This window comes from Ranitomeya variabilis, chromosome 3 (assembly GCF_051348905.1).
Source record: "Ranitomeya variabilis isolate aRanVar5 chromosome 3, aRanVar5.hap1, whole genome shotgun sequence".
NCBI lineage: Eukaryota > Metazoa > Chordata > Amphibia > Anura > Dendrobatidae > Ranitomeya > Ranitomeya variabilis.
Window position 1 is genome coordinate 160232258 of NC_135234.1, and position 18378 is coordinate 160250635.

Sequence of the window (18378 nt, forward strand, 5' to 3'; positions counted from 1 at the left end):
CTTACATTGTCTAGTTGTTCCTAGCCTGAGCTCCTCAAATCCTTCTGATAATCTCATCTACCAGTTCTCCAGGATTATCTCACGAATGACACAAATGATGCCACCTAACAGCCATACATATGGAAGAACAACCCTGAGAACAATATAGCTGAACTACAGGATCCACCTCATATCACAGACTTAAAGAAAAAAAAAAATTCTTTGTGGGTCACTGGATTCATGTGCCCCTGTTAAATACTAATAACTGCTGGGATAGGTGTACATTGCCGCAGATATTGCTTTAAAGGAGAACGGATTGCAAAATCATCACATTGCTATATCTCATAACTAATGTGTCTTACTAATGCAACCAAATCCTGTTCCCAAACCGGTTCTCTGCAAATTACCGTAAACTTCTCAATTACAAATAAAAGGAAATCCAGGAGTAATTAAAGCCTTCTGTTGTAAATATGGAGTTAACAATGATGCAAGCATTTGTACAATATTATACATGTATAACAATGTTCAGCCTGTAGGCATTGCCCAATTATAAAATTTAACCATTTTTGAGGAGATCTGCAGATGTACCGGTAAGTATATGTAATGTGTATAACTATACGTTTGAGTAATATGTGTATGTGTGCATTTTGTGTGTACTATGTATGATCTGCTTAAATATGATATGCAATTTTTACATGTGTGTTTGTATTGGGAATAATGTATACACATGTATAGGACTTTTTAGCAACTCCACGTCTGGCTTCAGTACGGAGTTTCCTTTGTCGGTCTGGTCATCAGTACTGTACGCGAAGGGGAATGGCTTAGCTATTAAACGAGCCAGTCAGCAAGAACCTTCATACACAGCACTGGGCAAAAGCCGACACTGGAAACTGGTTTGACTAAGTGTTTTACTGAAAGTGGCTATCCTCAGCGCTCTGCAGATCTAATGTTTGAGTGCTCGTAATAGGCCAGATTTTCCAATTTACTACAAGAGTTCAATGTCTGGTCACGACTACCCACCACTACCAGCACCAACTCTATAGCCAAAGCTCTGCTCAAATAACCATTATGGGGTTCTGACCTCTGCTAGGCCTTTTTCATCAAGAACAGTAAGGATGTGTGCCCACAAAGTCTTTTCCAGGCTTATTCCACTCAGGAACCTTATTAAAAAAAAAAAGCAATACCCAAAGGCTCAGAAGAAATATATATAAGCACAGCTATGTAAAAATGACTTGCTGTGCATATATTCGGTCTTTTGTGCTTATGTTAACTGCTTCAAGTTTCAAAACACACAAAGTGATTAAAAGAAGTGAGCAGAAAATTCTTTAGGCCTTTTCCGCTCGAAAGACACTCAATACTTTATAACAAAAGGCAATGGAATGGCTAAAAGACGCTCAGGCATCTTTTTGCTTGAATAAACACTACCAATTTCTTCCCCATGAAAACTCGGCGAGTTCGTCTACCTGAAAAAGATTTTGTGTTCAAACACCCTCAAGGTTTTATGGGGCGCCCCATCAAATTAACTTAATGCACAGCAAAGTCAAAACAGCATTATGGTGCACACGATTAGTCTCATGTCAATTCTTTTAACCACTTCAAGGTCCAAAAGGTGATACGGTCATACTTTGGACGGCTTCTGCTCTTTATACTTACCGGTATAGAATGAAAGCTCCTGGCAGAAAAATCACCGCAAGAACGTCACCAATGCCGCCTCAAGAAAACAACAACCATGTTCACATATCGTAACAGTAATAAATCCCAAATGTTATCCTTTTCAAAACTTTTCTCTTGATACCTCTTCTGGGTTGTATTACTATTCTTGATACAGATAAGTTTCCAAAAGTGCAAGTGTGTATGTTAACAGTCTTAAAGGGCCGGGTCCCACATACTGAGCTACAGTTGAATATACTTCAAGGCGTTGTTCGAGCTTGGGGTACAAGTCCGAAGTCAGTCTATATTGCTGAAGTCTTGTGAATCCTCACAGTGCGCACTATGAGGAATATTTAATGATGGGAGCAGGTGGTCATGTGACCAAAAGTATGTGAAAATATGTGCCTGGTCTCACTCAATAGCCTTTCATTGAGCGAGGCCGCACATGCAAATCACATACATGAAGTCACACGTCCGCCGCCCCCAGCACCAGATAATCCTCACAGCGTGTAGTGAGGCTCTGAGACTGTGCGACTGCAGACTTGTAGCCCAAGGTTGGACAACCCCTGTGAATAATGGAAGACAGACCCCATTGATATTTTGGTCTCTTTGGTTTCCATCTTCTACATTGTCCTATTTGGACCCAGATTTTAGGTCTAATCCATGGTTAATCAACTGAATTGGGCCTTCAAAGCAAATGTGAACAAACCCTATTGCGTCAACAATCTGTCATGTTTTCTTCTGCTATAAATTTAGATCTGGAAATGGTGACACTTTCTTTTCTAAGCTTGCTTTGCATATATTGAATTTTAGTGCTCAATGAGGTTTGGTTAATTAAAATCCTGTTAGGTGTCCTTTTCAGGAAATGAAAAAACAAGTCAAGCTGTACCATTTGTTAAAAACACTCTTTTTTCTCCAAAGGAAAAAAAATACATTATTCAAGCGTTAGCTAAAGGCAAAAACATTTTCCAAAGCTCACTAATTATCTACAATATGTTATTATTAGGATGTTCATGGTCATTGCTGTGCCACTATCTGAAACAAAGTGCTAATGGATTCATCATCCCCTTTAGTGTGGAGAGTGCTGAAAAATGTAATACAGATTACTAGGAAATATATTTTGCATCGTGCAAAGTGAAAAACGTCAAAAAGTTAGGACTTTACTAATGACGTCATAAATGGAGATCTATACAGAGAGGAAGAAATTAAGAGTCAGGATTGGTAGAAGATGGTCATGGTCACCAAAATCGCGCAACATGGTGGCTTGGTCAGCGACACATATCATACGGCCAAAGATTGATATGGTAAATGAGGTTACATTGCAACAAGTAAAGGAACTAGTTGGATTATTTTTTTAGACTTTCTTGCTGTGGTCGCATTGCAATCCTATTTCCTTGCTTTGTATCAAGATTAGTGATGAGCGAATATACTCGTTACTCGAGATTTCCTGAGCATGCTCAGGTGTCCTCCGAGTATTCTTTAGTGCTCGGAGATTTAGTTTTCATCGCCGCAGCTGAATGATTTACATCTGTTAGCCAGCATAAGTACATTTTTTTGTGTTCAAGGACTGCCCCTTCCTACAGCTCCAGGGCACTGCAATGGGGGCTACTTGTGCGCCCTCATATGCAAATCTGTTCCTGGGGCTGTGGGAGAGGGAAGTGGTCCTTGACACACCAGGTCACAATCACCTCATCTCGTGGTCACGCTTTATAGATGATATATTTTTCATCTGGCAGGGCTCCACATCGCAGTTGGAAAGTTTCTTGCAACTATTAAATTGGAATGATTTAAACATCAAATTAACATGGAAATACAGTAGGACAAGGATTGAATTTTTGGACATTCTGATAATAAAAAAAGATTGACGGAATGTTGGCCACAGATGTCTACCTTAAAAGTACAGCAACTAATGCTTTATTGCATGCTGATTCATCCCACCTGCCAAATCTAAAAAAATCTATACCAGTTGGCCAGTTTCTGAGGATCCAACGGATATGTTCAAATAACCTACGTTCCATCAACAAGCAAAAAATCTTACCAACAGATTTGTAGAACGGGGTTATAAAATAAGGGATATAAGAAAGGGCTATTCTAGAGCCATTAATACAAACAGTCAATCCCTCCTGACGTACAAACTACAAAATCAAAAAGATGAAAGGAATGAAATGAAACCTCGTTTCATCTCTACCTTCAATGCCAACTGGAAACAGGATCCGGTTCTTAAGAAAATTGTACCATCTAGACCCGCCATGTCTTTTAGGCGGGCTAAAAATTTGAGTGATCACCTTGTCTCCAGCCACTACCCTGAGCGCCCGTTGCCTACCTTCTTAGATAAATTTAGAATGAGTGGTGGTTGTGTTCCGTGTGGCAAGTGCGTCGCCTGTCCTAACATTGACCGGTGCAACAGATTTACCAACTCTGATGGCACTAGGTCTTTTGAGATCCGCCAACGTATTACGTGTACCACTAGGTACGTGCTATACTATGCCACGTGCCCATGCGGCCTGATTTATGTTGGACTAACAACGCGCCAACTTAAGGTCCGCATGAGGGAGCATGTGTTAGGTATTCAGGCGGCGGCAGGCCACATGGACGCTTCCACCCTCAAGACGATACCACGGCATTTTAAAAATCAACATAATTGTGATAGTACCCTATTGAGGGTACGTGGTATCGATGCTTTGAAAATCAATATCAGAGGTGGGGACTTATCTGGGCGCCTGGCGAGGCTGGAGACAAGGTGGATTTGGACATTAAATACGGTTCACCCGTGTGGTCTCAATGAGTGCTTGTCATTTGCCCCTTTTCTGGAGTCCCCTGGGTGATGTGTACCAGTGAGTGCGGGTTTTCCCATATGCATTTGTTTTTAATTATGTTTTAACTGTTTTTTTCTTCTCCTTATATTCTAGTGACAATTTTTCTACTGCCGTGTGTGTTGTGTACGCCATGGGAAAGAAGTGGCCCAAGTGTTGTCATCTGTGTACATTCTATGTGCTTATTTTTTGTGGTTTATGCGGTCTATGTTATTTTTCTTAATGTATATCCATATTTTGTTTAGTGGTATAATAAAATCGATACAGTATGTACCCATTACATCATGTTTACTTGATATGCGTATCTGTGCATTTATACATGATGCTGTGTATTTTCTTTGTATTCTCTGTAATACTTTGCTCCGTTATCGTGTAATTACGTTATTTTTATATACACATTTATATTTTATGTGATGATGGAGCGGGTAATAATTACCATCTGTATACTAGATTGAGCCAGGTTTAACGTATATGTATAGTTGGTTCTTGATGTTCACATTGTGGTACTTGATATACTGTTGTACATGTATACCTGGCTATTTACCCACTTTCAATATGGCCACTTGTTTGCATCGGTCGGGGGGCTATGCTTGCCGTGCCCTTTGGCTCCGCCCGCTATCTGATGCGTTGGTCACATGGGGCTCCATGTGATCTGGCGTCCATGGTTGGGCAGCGCCTTCGGGTGGGCGCTGTTTGCCGCTCGGTCATTGCACTCATTTCACCTAGGGCTACATTATGGATGCTTACTGTTTTGTTGCCCGCATAATGGTGCCTATATACGCCTTAATATATGCACAATTGGCTGCTGCCCTAGACAAAGATGGCCACCGGTATGCGCTGCTCGCTGGGCTGTGCCTCACCTCACCCTCGGCTCCGCCCGCTGTCTGACGCATTGGTCACATGGGGCCCCATGTGATCTGGCGTCGGCTGTTGGATACGGCGCCTGTGGGTGGGTGTTGTTCTGCCTATCGGCCGGCGCATACTTCCGGCCCTGGGCTATATTTATACGCGCTTGTGCCTCTTCACCCATGCCCCCTGAGGAAGGAAGTTGTACTTCCGAAACGCGCGTCGGGGAGGGCGGGAGATTGCATGTGCCCCTGCTGTACCATTAGGTATGTGACTATATATGCTGCCACTGTGTATTATGTTTTGGGCTAATACTGATTAGATCTTCATGTTGTTGTTCAGGGTTCTCATGTGTTCTCTCACACCCGATTTTGCAATAGGATTATCTGTCACTTTTTAGCCTTGTTCCTGTCATTTGTTCTGACATATTTAATAAATATCTTTGCAATATACTTGTTTGTGATTGGACTCTATTGCACTGAATAGTGTTTGTGGTGTTTCCTACTTGGATTTCAGTGTGTCTATATGTGTCCTGAGATGTACTATGGGATATATATACACTAGTAGCATTTTGTGTTAATATGCTGCAGCCCCATAGTTTTGTGTGTTTTTCTGCTTATTACCTTAAACAGAAAAATTGGCCGATCCTTCTAACAGATAAGGATCTCAGGTATCATCTGACTCACACACCTTCAGTTACGTGGAGGAGATCCCGCAACTTAGGTGATATTCTAACCAAAAGTCATTATGTCCCGCCAAAAAATAATCAATTCCTCTTTGGTAGCAGGGGCCCACAATGGGGTTCATATTCTTGTGGGAAGTGTTCGATATGCAAATATCTACCTAAGACCACTCACTTCACAAACACTAAGGGTGACAAATCCTTTAGGATAGTGCACAATATCTCATGTCTCACAGAATCTGTTATTTACCATCTCACCTGTCCCTGCGGCCTTATTAATATAGGGATGACCACCAGGACCTTAAAGGTTCGCATACAAGAACACATCAGAGACATCTTAAATGCCAAAAAGGCGAATATAGACTTCGCAATTTTAAAGAGCATCCCGAGACACTTTCATGAAAGCAATCCTAAGGGTATACGAGTCTGTGGAATTGATCGAGCCTATATGGGTAGCAGGGGCGGAGATGTTAAATGTAAACTTCTGCAATTGGAAGCAAAATGGACAGTGATTCTTAACACAGTAACCCCTTCTGGTCTTAACGAACACGTTAGCTTCAAGTCTTTCTTATAAACATCTTACTGCGCTATTTTAAATGTGTTCCCTTGTTTGTTTGTTTTTATTATCAATATCTAATTGTTATATTGTTTATTTAGTTTTCTAGTTATTACCTTCAATAGTTTCCTTACCTGTGTGGTGTCTATTTTGGAGTTCCGTGGTGTGGATTCTTTTGGTGTACTGTTTGGCGATATACTATGAATAATCCAACGAGAGGGATATGGACAAGGATTATGAAGAAAGAAAAAGAAAACAAAGAAGGACCATTACCCTATTCGTTATACATAGTGTTACATTTACGGCTCTTTTAACTATGTATAGTTCAGTATTGAGCATTACTATTCCCTCAGATTTGCTAATCATTATTATGATCTTATTGGTCTATCTAATGTTGTTCTTTGCATTGTTAGGGCTGTTTTAATTACTTTATTGCGCCCAGATGCGCCGTCCCGGACCGGCAACCGGCCCGGTGATCGGCTGCCCTGGGGATTGGGGAGATGATATTTTTCCTCTCTCCAATCCTGCGGGGTGCTGGTTATCGGGGTCGGACGTTTTGAGAGCAGGGTATAACGAGGAGGCACACCGATTGGTGCATTACTATACTACAATTTTTTGGGGGGTAAATAGCCAACATGTGATCATATCCAGAACGGCCATTGGTTCAGCCTTCAAAGGTCCTTCATGCACTCACCTACTACTATCCGGTACATGTGACCTGATCATGTGATCTTTTTGAGATCTCCTATTGGTGGAGACCTTAAAGGGAACCTGTCACCTGAATTTGGCGGGACCAGTTTTGGGTCATATGGGCGGGGTTTTCGGGTGTTTGATTCACCCTTTCCTTACCCGCTGGCTGCATGCTGGCCGCAATATTGGATTGAAGTTCATTCTCTGTCCTCCGGAGTACACGCCTGCGCAAGGCAATATTGGCTTGCGCTGGCGTGTACTCCGGAGGACAGAGAATGAACTTCAATCCAATATTGCGGCCAGCATGCAGCCAGCGGGTAAGGAAAGGGTGAATCAAACACCCGAAAACCCCGCCCATATGACCCAAAACTGGTCCCACCAAATTCAGGTGACAGGTTCCCTTTAAAATGTCCTTGCAACCAGTAAATCCTAAGGAAAATTTATGGCTTTGCATATGCTGACCCTATGGCCAATAGCCATACTAACGCCCTAATTACACACCAGTTCCATATACACTCTAATAGACGGCACTATAGGGAACTCACTTCCCTCATGTTAGCCACGCCTCCTGATGAAGCCTTAGTGGCGAAACGCGCGTCGAGGTGCCCACCAGCGTGACAGCAGGGAAGATACACCAGCTTTAGCTATGGCCACAGGTACTACATGAATATTTGTTCATGCTATGACCAGTTGTGACTCTTTCACAAGTTGGTGACTATACTTAGTTATAGGCTTATACAAGTTCCACTATTTGTGTATTGTGTTAGGGACTTATGCTATATTAATGATGATATGTTGGTATAGTTTCTCCACTTGTGTAGATATAATTTGATATCCCTGGTCTCAGCTATCTATATACTTTACCATAGGTATATTTATGTTTCCTCTCACTGAGGTTTTTCATGTGTTCCATCTCTAGTACCATTGGCTTATTGGCACCCCCGGCTAGTCCCACTATGGTGGATGTTGTTGTTTTGTCTTGGATTGCCTTCTTTGTACTTGCTCACAGTATTTGACTTGTCCATGTGATTTTACATATTATTTTGATATATATAATAAAATTTGCTATATGTGTACAGACTATTATTTGGTCTCCTCTTCAATCTATATAGCCCGGGATGCACTAAGCAACATTATTATGTTGTGGCAAATCTAGGACTATGCGGCGATAGGTAAAATAAGTACATGTGGGGGTTGTCTGGTTGCTAGGGAATCCCCACATGTAATCAAGCAGGCTAATAGATGTAAATCATTCAGCTGAGGTGAGGAAAACGAAATCTCCGAGCACTAAAAAATACTCGGGAGGACCCCCCCCCCCCCCCCCCCCCGAGTGTGTTCGGGAAATCTCGAGTAACGAGTATATTCACTCATCACTACTCAAGATGTGAAAGTGGCACAGAGGGATTCTTGATTGTGCGACCTAATCCACCCTGTAGCCATGGCCGTACGGTAGACTGCACACAAGATTACTGGCTGCTATAGGAAAACCCGTCACTTTTCCTCATTACTAGCGGCAAATGGCTGTTAAAGCTTCTTATGCTGATCAAAATAAGAAGGATTTATCCACGCATATATACGTGATGTTTATATAGGTCAATGAATCAACCTTTGGACGGATAGTCAATAGGCATTGGTTTAAAAGGCCGAGAACTCAAAGCTTCTAAGAACCATGTAGAGTCTTGTCAGGGAGAAAGACATGTGCCTCATGAGAAACGAGGCAAGTATCCTCCATGAGCACAGGTCAGCTCTGGTTGCTTGGACATCAAAGTCCTAGTATGGGATTGGCACCAAGTGCTTGCTATACTCTAAGGTTGCCATTAGCAAAAACACCTTTGTCAATTTATTCATTTCTAGGGGAAGGTAACAATCAAAGCAAATTTCCAAGAAAATTCTTATTTGGTTGGGAATACTATTATTTCCTATATCAGACAAGTTAGGAAAGTCCACAGATCCTCTTTAAAGGGGGTAGAAGTATCTCCTGATGACAAACTGATCAGTGGGTATTCCCACTGAAATCTATGGAGGAAGTAGGGAACCTGTCACCATGAAATTACATTCCAATCTTGGAGCAGGAGGAGCTGAGCAGATTGATATATAAATTTCATCAGAAAAGATTCACTATAGACGGCGTTTTAATCCTCTGCTCTTTCCGGAATTTTTGGCCTAGTGGGCGGACCGATCAGTGACTGAAAGCTTTCTTTGTATAAGTGTGCATACTGAGCTAGCTATCAGTCACTGGTAGGACCGCCCACTGGACCACAAATCCCAGAAAGAGGAAAGGATTAATCATTAAACATGGATTATTTTGAATCTATTTTCTCAAAGCTATATATCAATCTGCACAGGTCCCCCTGATCTGTAACAAGGTGCCTTCAGATTGGAATGCATTTTCATTGCGACAGGTTCCCTTTAAGTTTCCAGTGTCACCATAGGGTAAATAATCCTCTACATCATTTGCATTGAAATCAATAGGCTTGTCTTGTAAATGAGTGAAAATGTCATCTTCTCCACAGATCTTCAATCAATAGAGGAGCATCTCAAGCTGATGCAACAGTCCATTGAGATATTAAACACCTGTAATGGTTGTATGAAAACATGAACCTTTTATGACTTATGATGTTCACATTCATTGCGTTTGAAGAGTTTCTGATGGTGAAACAAGTTTAGTCTCAGTGTTGCTTCATCTACAAGTAGCACATCCATCACAAGTAGGAGATGATTATTTTCCTTCCTTGCCTTATCCAACCCAGACTGAATAAACCAGCACACTAGGCCAGAGGCCTGACCCCACATCTACCCAGCGTTTTAATTAATTTTAAAATTTATATTTCTGTGCCTGGGAATCTGAGTATTTTTTAGAATGTTGTGCCACATTTCCAAAATCAGAAATCTCTGAACAGGGACACATGGGCCATTATTTGTGTAAATCTCTGAATTCATGTCAGAAGAAGCAGCTCATAAGATTGATAAATCAGGTATAGGAAAGGAATCGAGTGCTGTGTCAGATGAAATGGCCTCCACAATCACCTGATCTCAGCCCAATTGAGATGGTTTGGGACTAGTTAGGGTATGTTTCCACATTAAGGATTCGTTCAGGATTTGCTGCGGATTGGACGCTGCAAACAGCCGCAGTGTCCAATCCGCAGCGTACAGATGTTCCAGCATAGTGGAGGTGATTTTATGAAATCCCATATCCACTATGCATGCAGGGACGCCTCCGGCGGCACTGCGTAACCAGACATGCGGCCCATCTTTCCAGACCGCAGCATGTCTATTTATCTTGCGGAGACCCTCAATCTCCACAAGATAAACAAACCAGTCTATGAATACGATGAGGTGATTACGCATGTGCTCAATGAACGCATCTGGAATCACCGCGCGTACAACAGGGGGTGGCGCTTTGGGCGGAGCGGGGTATCCGCTGCGTCCAAAGTGCAGAGATTATGCCCCGTGGAAACATAGCCTTAGACTGCAGAATGAAGTAAAAAAAAAAAGACGACCAGATGAAGCTGTGAAGCTAATTCCAAATTCTCTAGCATACCCAGGCCTGATTACTGCCACACCTGACAGAGTGAAGTACACCAAAAGACCCTAAAAAACTAGACATCATGCTGCTATCCAAAGAAATTCTGGAACAAATGAGAAACAAAGTATTTGAGATCAATCACTCTGGGAAAAAGGTTATAAAGCCAGTTCTAAAGCTTTAAGACTCCAGTGAACTACAGTGAGAGACACTATCCACAAATGACGAAAACATGGTACAGTGGTGAACTTTCCCAGGAGTGGCCGAACGACCAAAATTACTCATCCAAGGGGTCACAAAATGTCCAACAACATCCAAGGAACTGCAGGCCTCACTTGCCTCAGTTAAGGTCAGTGTTCATGACTCCACCATAAGAAAAAGACTGGGCAAAAATGGCCTGCATGGTAGAGTTCCAAGACAAAAACCACTACTTAGCAATAAGAACATAAAAGGCCCGTCTCAGTTTTGACAGAAAACATCTTGATGATCCTGAAGACTTTTGTGAGAATACTCTGGAACAACAAGACAAAAGTTGAACTTTTTGGAAGATGTTTGTCACATTACATCTGGTATACAAGTAAGACAGCATTTTGGAAAAGGAACATCATACTAACAGTAAAATATGGTGGTGGTGGTGTGATGGTCTGGGGCTGTTTTACTGCTTTAGGACCTGGAATACTTGCTGTCTTAAATGGAACCATGAATTCTGCTGTCTACCAAAAAATCCTGAAGGAGAATGTTTGGCCATCTGTTCATGACTTCAAGCTAAAGCGCACTTGGGTTATGCAGCAGGACAATGATCCAAAACACTCCCAGCAAGTCAACCTCTGAATGGCTTAGGAAAAACTAAATTAAGACTTTGGAATAGACTAGTCAAACTCCTGACCTTAATCCGATTGAGATCCTGTGGCATGACCTTAAAAAGGCCAAAATTCCTCCAGACCATTGTTAGACTCATTGTCAGCTACCGCAAATGAGTGATTGCAGCCGTCGCTGCTAAGGGTGGCTCAACCAGTTAGTAAAGCATATGAACAAAACTATGAATGCAAAAGGGAAATCAAAAAGTATGTGACATAAATACCCCTTAAAATATTGAATCTTTAATAGAATACCTTAAAAATACCACTTCCCAGTGAGAACAGAAAAAATATATATATATGGACTACAAAAAATGCTAGGTGCACCTAACCTGATAGATGACCCTCTGCTATGCTGCTATCCCTGCCTGGCAGTGGAGGTTGGCACCCTGATAGAGTATTTGGCGCCCCCACTCCGCGGCGGCTGTAACCTGCTAGCCCTGTTGACTGGCTCAACCAGTTAATAGGATTAATGGGCAATCACTTTTTCACCCCGGGCTCTGTAGGTTTGGATTTCTTTTTCCCCTTAATAAAGACCTTCATTTATAAACTGCATTTTGTGGTTATCTTTGTGTAATATTAAAGTTTGTTTGGTGATCTGAAATATTGAAGTGTGAAAAACGTGCAAAAGAATTTGAAATCAGGAAGGGGGAAAACACTTTTTCATACAATTAATATATATTAATAATCCAGAGAAGTGGGAGGGTTTTCTTTTTACTCACTTGTCATCCGTGTGCAAACCATTTCTTTTACAGCAGCAGCTATTAATCATTTACAGTTTCCCATGTTATAGAATTGCAATGCATAAGTAAAAATCAAATGCTATACTGTGGCTTCATACGACAGATGGTTTTTTTTGCACCCATAAACTTGAACCAGAGTCTCGTCCAATTTATGTAAAACTAGTGCATGCTGCAATCAACTTAATCTTGGTTCATAGTCAACAATAAATCCATAAATGAACATTTGGCACACAAATGACTGCACACAATAGGTCAAAGACAAATGACAGAATTATTGCGTGACACACTTTCCAGTTCCTGTTTGTTGCCGGGCTTCCTTACTTCCCAGCTCCTGGCATTTGACACAGATTATACATGTGATGTTCACGTCTATTCCATGGAGACCATGTAATGATGGTATCAGCCCTGCGCCAGCCTGCAATTAACACTCCTCACGCCATACTGACCTCAAGGCTTATAATTGAGCCCAGCAACCGCTGATGGCATACAATACAGCGCTAGTGCCGAACGCTGCACAATGCAATAAATAATACCTGTATATACACATTATACACCAGTGGATTGTATATGCCTTTTGCGTTTTTGTTCCATCATTTTCAGAACGTTTTTCCAACTATTTGTGCAGTCGGTGTTTTTCTCCATGGTGTCATCTTTTTTACTATCAATTTCCGGTCGTTTTTTGTTGTTTTTTTTTCTTCACTCCATTGAACAATTAGGAAACTGCTAATTTTTTTTTTTCTTTAAAAAAAAACAAAAAACAAGGCAAAATGCTCCCAAAAAACATCTGGTCGTCTTTTGAGCTTTCTCTGCGTCTTGTATTGTAAATGACAGAATGTCTTCTGGGCAGAAAACGCACATACTCTCATGGAGGACTTGCTAGGGATTCATAGCAGAATCTGGTTTTCTGTTTAGGGCATGCTCCCAAGTGTCTGACTCTTTCTACAAGAGATCTCTGAAGTAGGACTTGTCCCCAGGTCAACAGTGACCAGTTTTTGCTCTCATTTTATTCCCGCCGCTCCCTTGGAGTTTGCCTTTTTTTTGTTTTGTTTTTTATTCTGCTTTATGGTCCCAGAGAATATTATTTAGTGCCGACTTTTAGGCTACGTTCCCACAATGAGCTAGTGAATGTGACCCTGCAGAATTTCTGCACCTATTATATAATATAGGTTACATGTGGTTTTTCATTGCAATTTTTATGCTGGTTAGTTTTTACTCTTTTTGGTGTGTCACACGTTAAATAAAGCTGTTTTGTTTTTTAAACTTCTTGGTATTTGGTTTTGCCAACATTTTTATTGATATACTTTAGTGTCAATTACCATACATGTATTTTTTACATTCTTTTCAGCCATGGCAACACAGTAAAAACTCATCTTTTTACCTGCAGATTTTCCGTATTTAGTACAAGTCTATGGGGAAATTCTGCATATGAAACTCCCCGTCTCTCCCTCAAGAGAAACGAACATGCTGCGGATTTCAACCTCGCGTCGCAGGTCAGTTTACGTGGCGTAAAATAAAGCACAGTGGGCAAGAGATTTCTATAAATCCCCTCCACTGGCTGGAACTGTAAGACACTGCATTTCTGACACTGCCAAAATGTACCCAAAGCTCATTGTGGGAACGGAGCCTTGTGGTCTTTACAATGGGGCGAGGATCACAGGATTTTCTGGGGTGTGTCTTTATGGGGCGCTGCATTATTAACCATGCCTCCTTACTAAAGGCTATAAAAATAGTACTAAATTAAAAAGCCAGTATCTCTGAAACCTGATGGTGGATTAAAAAAAAGAAAAAAATCAAAATCGATTACTCAGGGGAATAGATGGAAAAAAAAAAATAAGACTGCCCACTTTTTAGATGGTGACATTTCCTTTAAATGTGTCCTTAACTGACATTCTGATTAGCAGGGACATAGAAGCGTCTCATCAGCGTAGGTCTATTGCCATTTTAGGCATCTATGGAAAAACAAAGGTGGACCATTCATAGTAATGTAGAGAAGACGGCAACTCCCAACATGCCCTGAAGGGAATGTGATCCCTAAAGTTTTGGAACGGCTGGAGGGCTACAATGTAGATACCCCTGCGCAATCTAATGGCCCACCAGAAACAGGCCAAAGTGAGCCCAAAATAAACAGCCGTGCACGGAGATCCCCACCAATAAACGTCTGACTCAGCCCTAAAACATCTCAGAATCTATGCAAAATTGTATGGAGACTATTTTTTCCAGCATTTTTTCCCCATTTTACAATATTTCAAACATGCATTTTCTTTTTGGAATCATGTAGAGTCCTTGGAAAAAAAATGCCAGAAAAATTGCCATTCCTAGAACCTACTGCTTATAAAAAAAAAAATGGCACTGACTGCACATTGGAACTAACGTCTGGCAGTGGCGTCCTTAAAAAAAATAAAATAAAAAAACAGAAAACGTGACAAAAAGCAACAAAATGCTGTGCATCAATCTAGAGACACTGACTAATCAGAGGCTGAGTTTTCCAGCAGTTTCTGCAGACTATTGGGCATTTCGCCCCATGTTCCTCCCGGTACAGACTACCAGCAGATATTCGGAGGCATTATGATTTGCAGGGCTCATCGGGCTGTAGTGGGAACAAATGGCTGAGCTTCCAATACAATAAAACATGCCGCCGTCACTCCTCGTCCTGCTTCCAGGGCGGCTTTTCCATTTTCAAGCTTTACTACTGACAATGTGTCTATAGAATAAAAACCGTCTGGGCTTTACATGGCGAACCCAATAGTGTTAGCAGGCGTCCTTACGAGTGAGTGCCGCAGCTAATCAGATTACAGAAAGAACATTGAGATATAGTCAGATATTTCGCATTTCTTCATTACTGAATATCATACGAATCCATAGTGAAATCACAGACAGCCGCAGCCCTGATCCCAATGCCCAGTAATTACCCATTAACACCTGAAGCCAAGTTCTATTTTTAATTTATTATATTTTATGATGCAAAATGCAGCGCCTGCGTACGCTGTAAGTAACCCGAGATCTTCCAGCACGCTGTACACACCTATAGCCATTCTCATTCATTCCCAGCCTGTCAGATGGCACATAGATCCATGGCATTTGGTAGGAATACTGCATTTCATGCCCACCCTTTGCAGTAGATGTTCTCCCCCGGTTATTATAGTCTCCTTATTACATACAGTGTCCCTAGCAACGCCATGGATAGGGGCCCGACCCCATAATGACAGCGAGGCGACAGACAAGCGATGATACACTGGAATCGATAGCAATGTAATGATGGATGACACGTCCCCCGAAGCCTGGCCGTATAAGGTCCCCTTACCCACCGGTACGAGGACCCTATAGACGGCCAGGATTCCAGTTATTGACACCTACAGTAGTAGGGACCCCACACTAAGGGCTGGAGTCAGTACCATAAGCCCCAGGTAATGTGTGCCAGCTGTAGGCAGCAGAAGGGTTAACCAGCACAGCCATGGATGGCAGCAGGGCAATATTAGCACTAATCCCACTGCAGATGGCCGGTAACCTGCCGGGATGGCCCCTCACCCTGCGCCCCACAGGGCACCCCATTCCCCAGGCTGCCAGGAGCTGGCTCCTATTTGGTGCAGTAAACACGGTCAGAGCAATGCAGAAGGATCGGAGGGAAGACAGAGAGGAGGAGGAGGAGGTACAGCCACTAAATATACCTAGAGCTTATTAATGGCACATTTCCCCCAGCCGGGCAGGGTGCAGTGGGCACCGGCACTGGCAGTGCCTCCTCAGGGGTGCAGCACAGGCAGCGTCACTCACCCAGAAGACGAAGGAGTAGATGATGAGCAGGGTCTTCAGACACGTTATGACTGGCTTGGTCTCCATTCTCCTTGATGCCATGCTACTGAGATCCGGTCGCCGGGTGTTACTGTTGCTGCTCTCGGCCCCTCCTGCCGCAGCTTATCCCCAATCCGCAAGAGGAGGAAAGAAGAACCGGATCCGCCCCCCGAACCGGAGCCGCCAGTCAGCCACTGCCCGGCCTCGTATGCAGATCTGGGGCGTCTGGCACTGCCCCTCCGGGCGCCCGAGCTGCTCTTATCAACCGGGGGAAAACACTGGATTCATATAAACTGCGCTGTCATCCTGGTGGTGATCACCTGATACATTCAGAGCGTGCAGTGTAATAAGGGGGCGCCGTGTAATAAGGGGGCGACGTGTAATGAGGGGGTGCCGTGTAATGAGGGGGCGACGTGTAATGAGGGGGTGCCGTGTAATGAGAGGCGCCGTGTAATGAGGGGGTGCCGTGTAATGAGGGGGCGACGTGTAATGAGGGGGCGCCGTGTAATGAGGGGGTGCCGAGTAATGAGGGGTGTAGTGTAATGAGGGGGTGCAGTGTAATGAAAGGGTGCCGTGTAATGAGGGGGCGACGTGTAATGAGAGGGTGCCGTGTAATGAGGGGGCGACGTGTAATGAGGGGGCGACGTGTAATGAGAGGGTGCCGTGTAATGAGGGGGCGACGTGTAATGAGGGGGCGACGTGTAATGAGGGGGTGCAGTGTAATGAGGGGGCGACGTGTAATGAGGGGGTGCCGTGTAATGAGAGGGTGCCGTGTAATGAGCGGGTGCCGTGTAATGAGGGGGTGCCGTGTAATGAGGGGGCGACGTGTAATGAGGGGGCGACGTGTAATGAGGGGGCGACGTGTAATGAGGGGTGTAGTGTAATGAGAGGTGCCGTGTAATGAGGGGGTGCCGTGTAATGAGGGGGTGCCGTGTAATGAGAGGGTGCCGTGTAATGAGGGGGTGACGTGTAATGAGGGGTGTAGTGTAATGAGGGGATGACGTGTAATGAGAGGGTGCCGTGTAATGAGAGGGCGACGTGTAATGAGAGGGCGACGTGTAATGAGGGGGCGACGTGTAATGAGGGGGTGCCGTGTAATGAGAGGGTGCCGTGTAATGAGGGGGCGACGTGTAATGAGGGGGTGCAGTGTAATGAGGGGGCGACGTGTAATGAGGGGTGTAGTGTAATGAGAGGTGCCGTGTAATGAGGGGGTGCCGTGTAATGAGAGGGTGCCGTGTAATGAGGGGTGTAGTGTAATGAGGGGGTGACGTGTAATGAGGGGTGTAGTGTAATGAGGGGGTGCCGAGTAATGAGGCATGTAGTGTAATGAGGGGGTGCCGAGTAATGAGGGGTGTAGTGTAATGAGGGGGTGCCGAGTAATGAGGGGGTGCCGAGTAATGAGGGGTTTAGTGTAATGAGAGGGTGCCGTGTAATGAGGGGTTTAGTGTAATGAGAGGCGCCGTGTAATGAAAGGGTGCCGTGTAGTGTAATGAGGGGGTGCCGTGTAATGAGAGGGTGCCGTGTAATGAGAGGGTGCCGTGTAATGAGGGGTGTAGTGTAATGAGGGGGCGCCGTGTAATGAGGTGGTGCTGAGTAATGAGGGTGTGCGTGTAATGAGGGGGCGCCGTGTAATGAGAGGGTGCCGTGTAATGAGGGGGCGCCGTGTAATGAGGGGTGCCATGTCATGAGGGGGTGCCATATAATGAGAGGGTGCAGTGTAATGAGGGGGTGCCGTGTAATGAGGGGATGCCGAGTAATGAGGGATGTAGTGTAATGAGAGTGCAGTGTAATGAGGGGGTGCCGTGTAATGACAGGGTGCCGTGTAATGAGGGAGCGCTGTGTAATGAGAGGCGCTGTGTAATGAGGGGGCGCTGTGTAATGAGAGGGTGCCGTGTAATGAGGGGGCGCCGTGTAATGAGGGGGTGCCGTGTAATGAGGGGGTGCCGTGTAATGAGAGGATGCAGTGTAAGAGTCAGTACCATGTAATGAGGGGGTGCAGTGTAAGAGAGTGCACTGTAATGTGAGAGGATGCAGTGTAAGAGAGTGCAGTGTAATGAGTGTGTGCAGTTTAAGGGCTCATTTCCACTGGCGAGGAAAACGGACGAGTGCAATCCGATAAAAAATCGGATTGCACTCGGACCAATGTTATTCAATAGGTGTCTTTTCATTTGCGATTTTTTTCTCGGCCGAAATCGGACTGAGAAAAAAATCGCAGCATGCTGCGATTTGCTGCGAGTCTCGGACGAGACTCGC

At 43.7% G+C, this 18378-nt stretch overlaps 1 protein-coding gene across 1 annotated transcript in view; it reads right to left on the reverse strand.

Moving 5' to 3' along the window:
• TSPAN7 (tetraspanin 7) overlaps positions 1–16414 on the reverse strand; it is a 122473-nt gene extending 106059 nt beyond the window's left edge. Inside the window, exon 1 of the mRNA XM_077294775.1 lies at positions 16108–16414. Within this exon, the coding sequence (XP_077150890.1) occupies positions 16108–16188 (81 nt within the window). The 5' untranslated portion in view covers positions 16189–16414. The remainder of the gene's footprint in view (positions 1–16107) is intronic.
• Positions 16415–18378: the final 1964 nt, after the last annotated feature.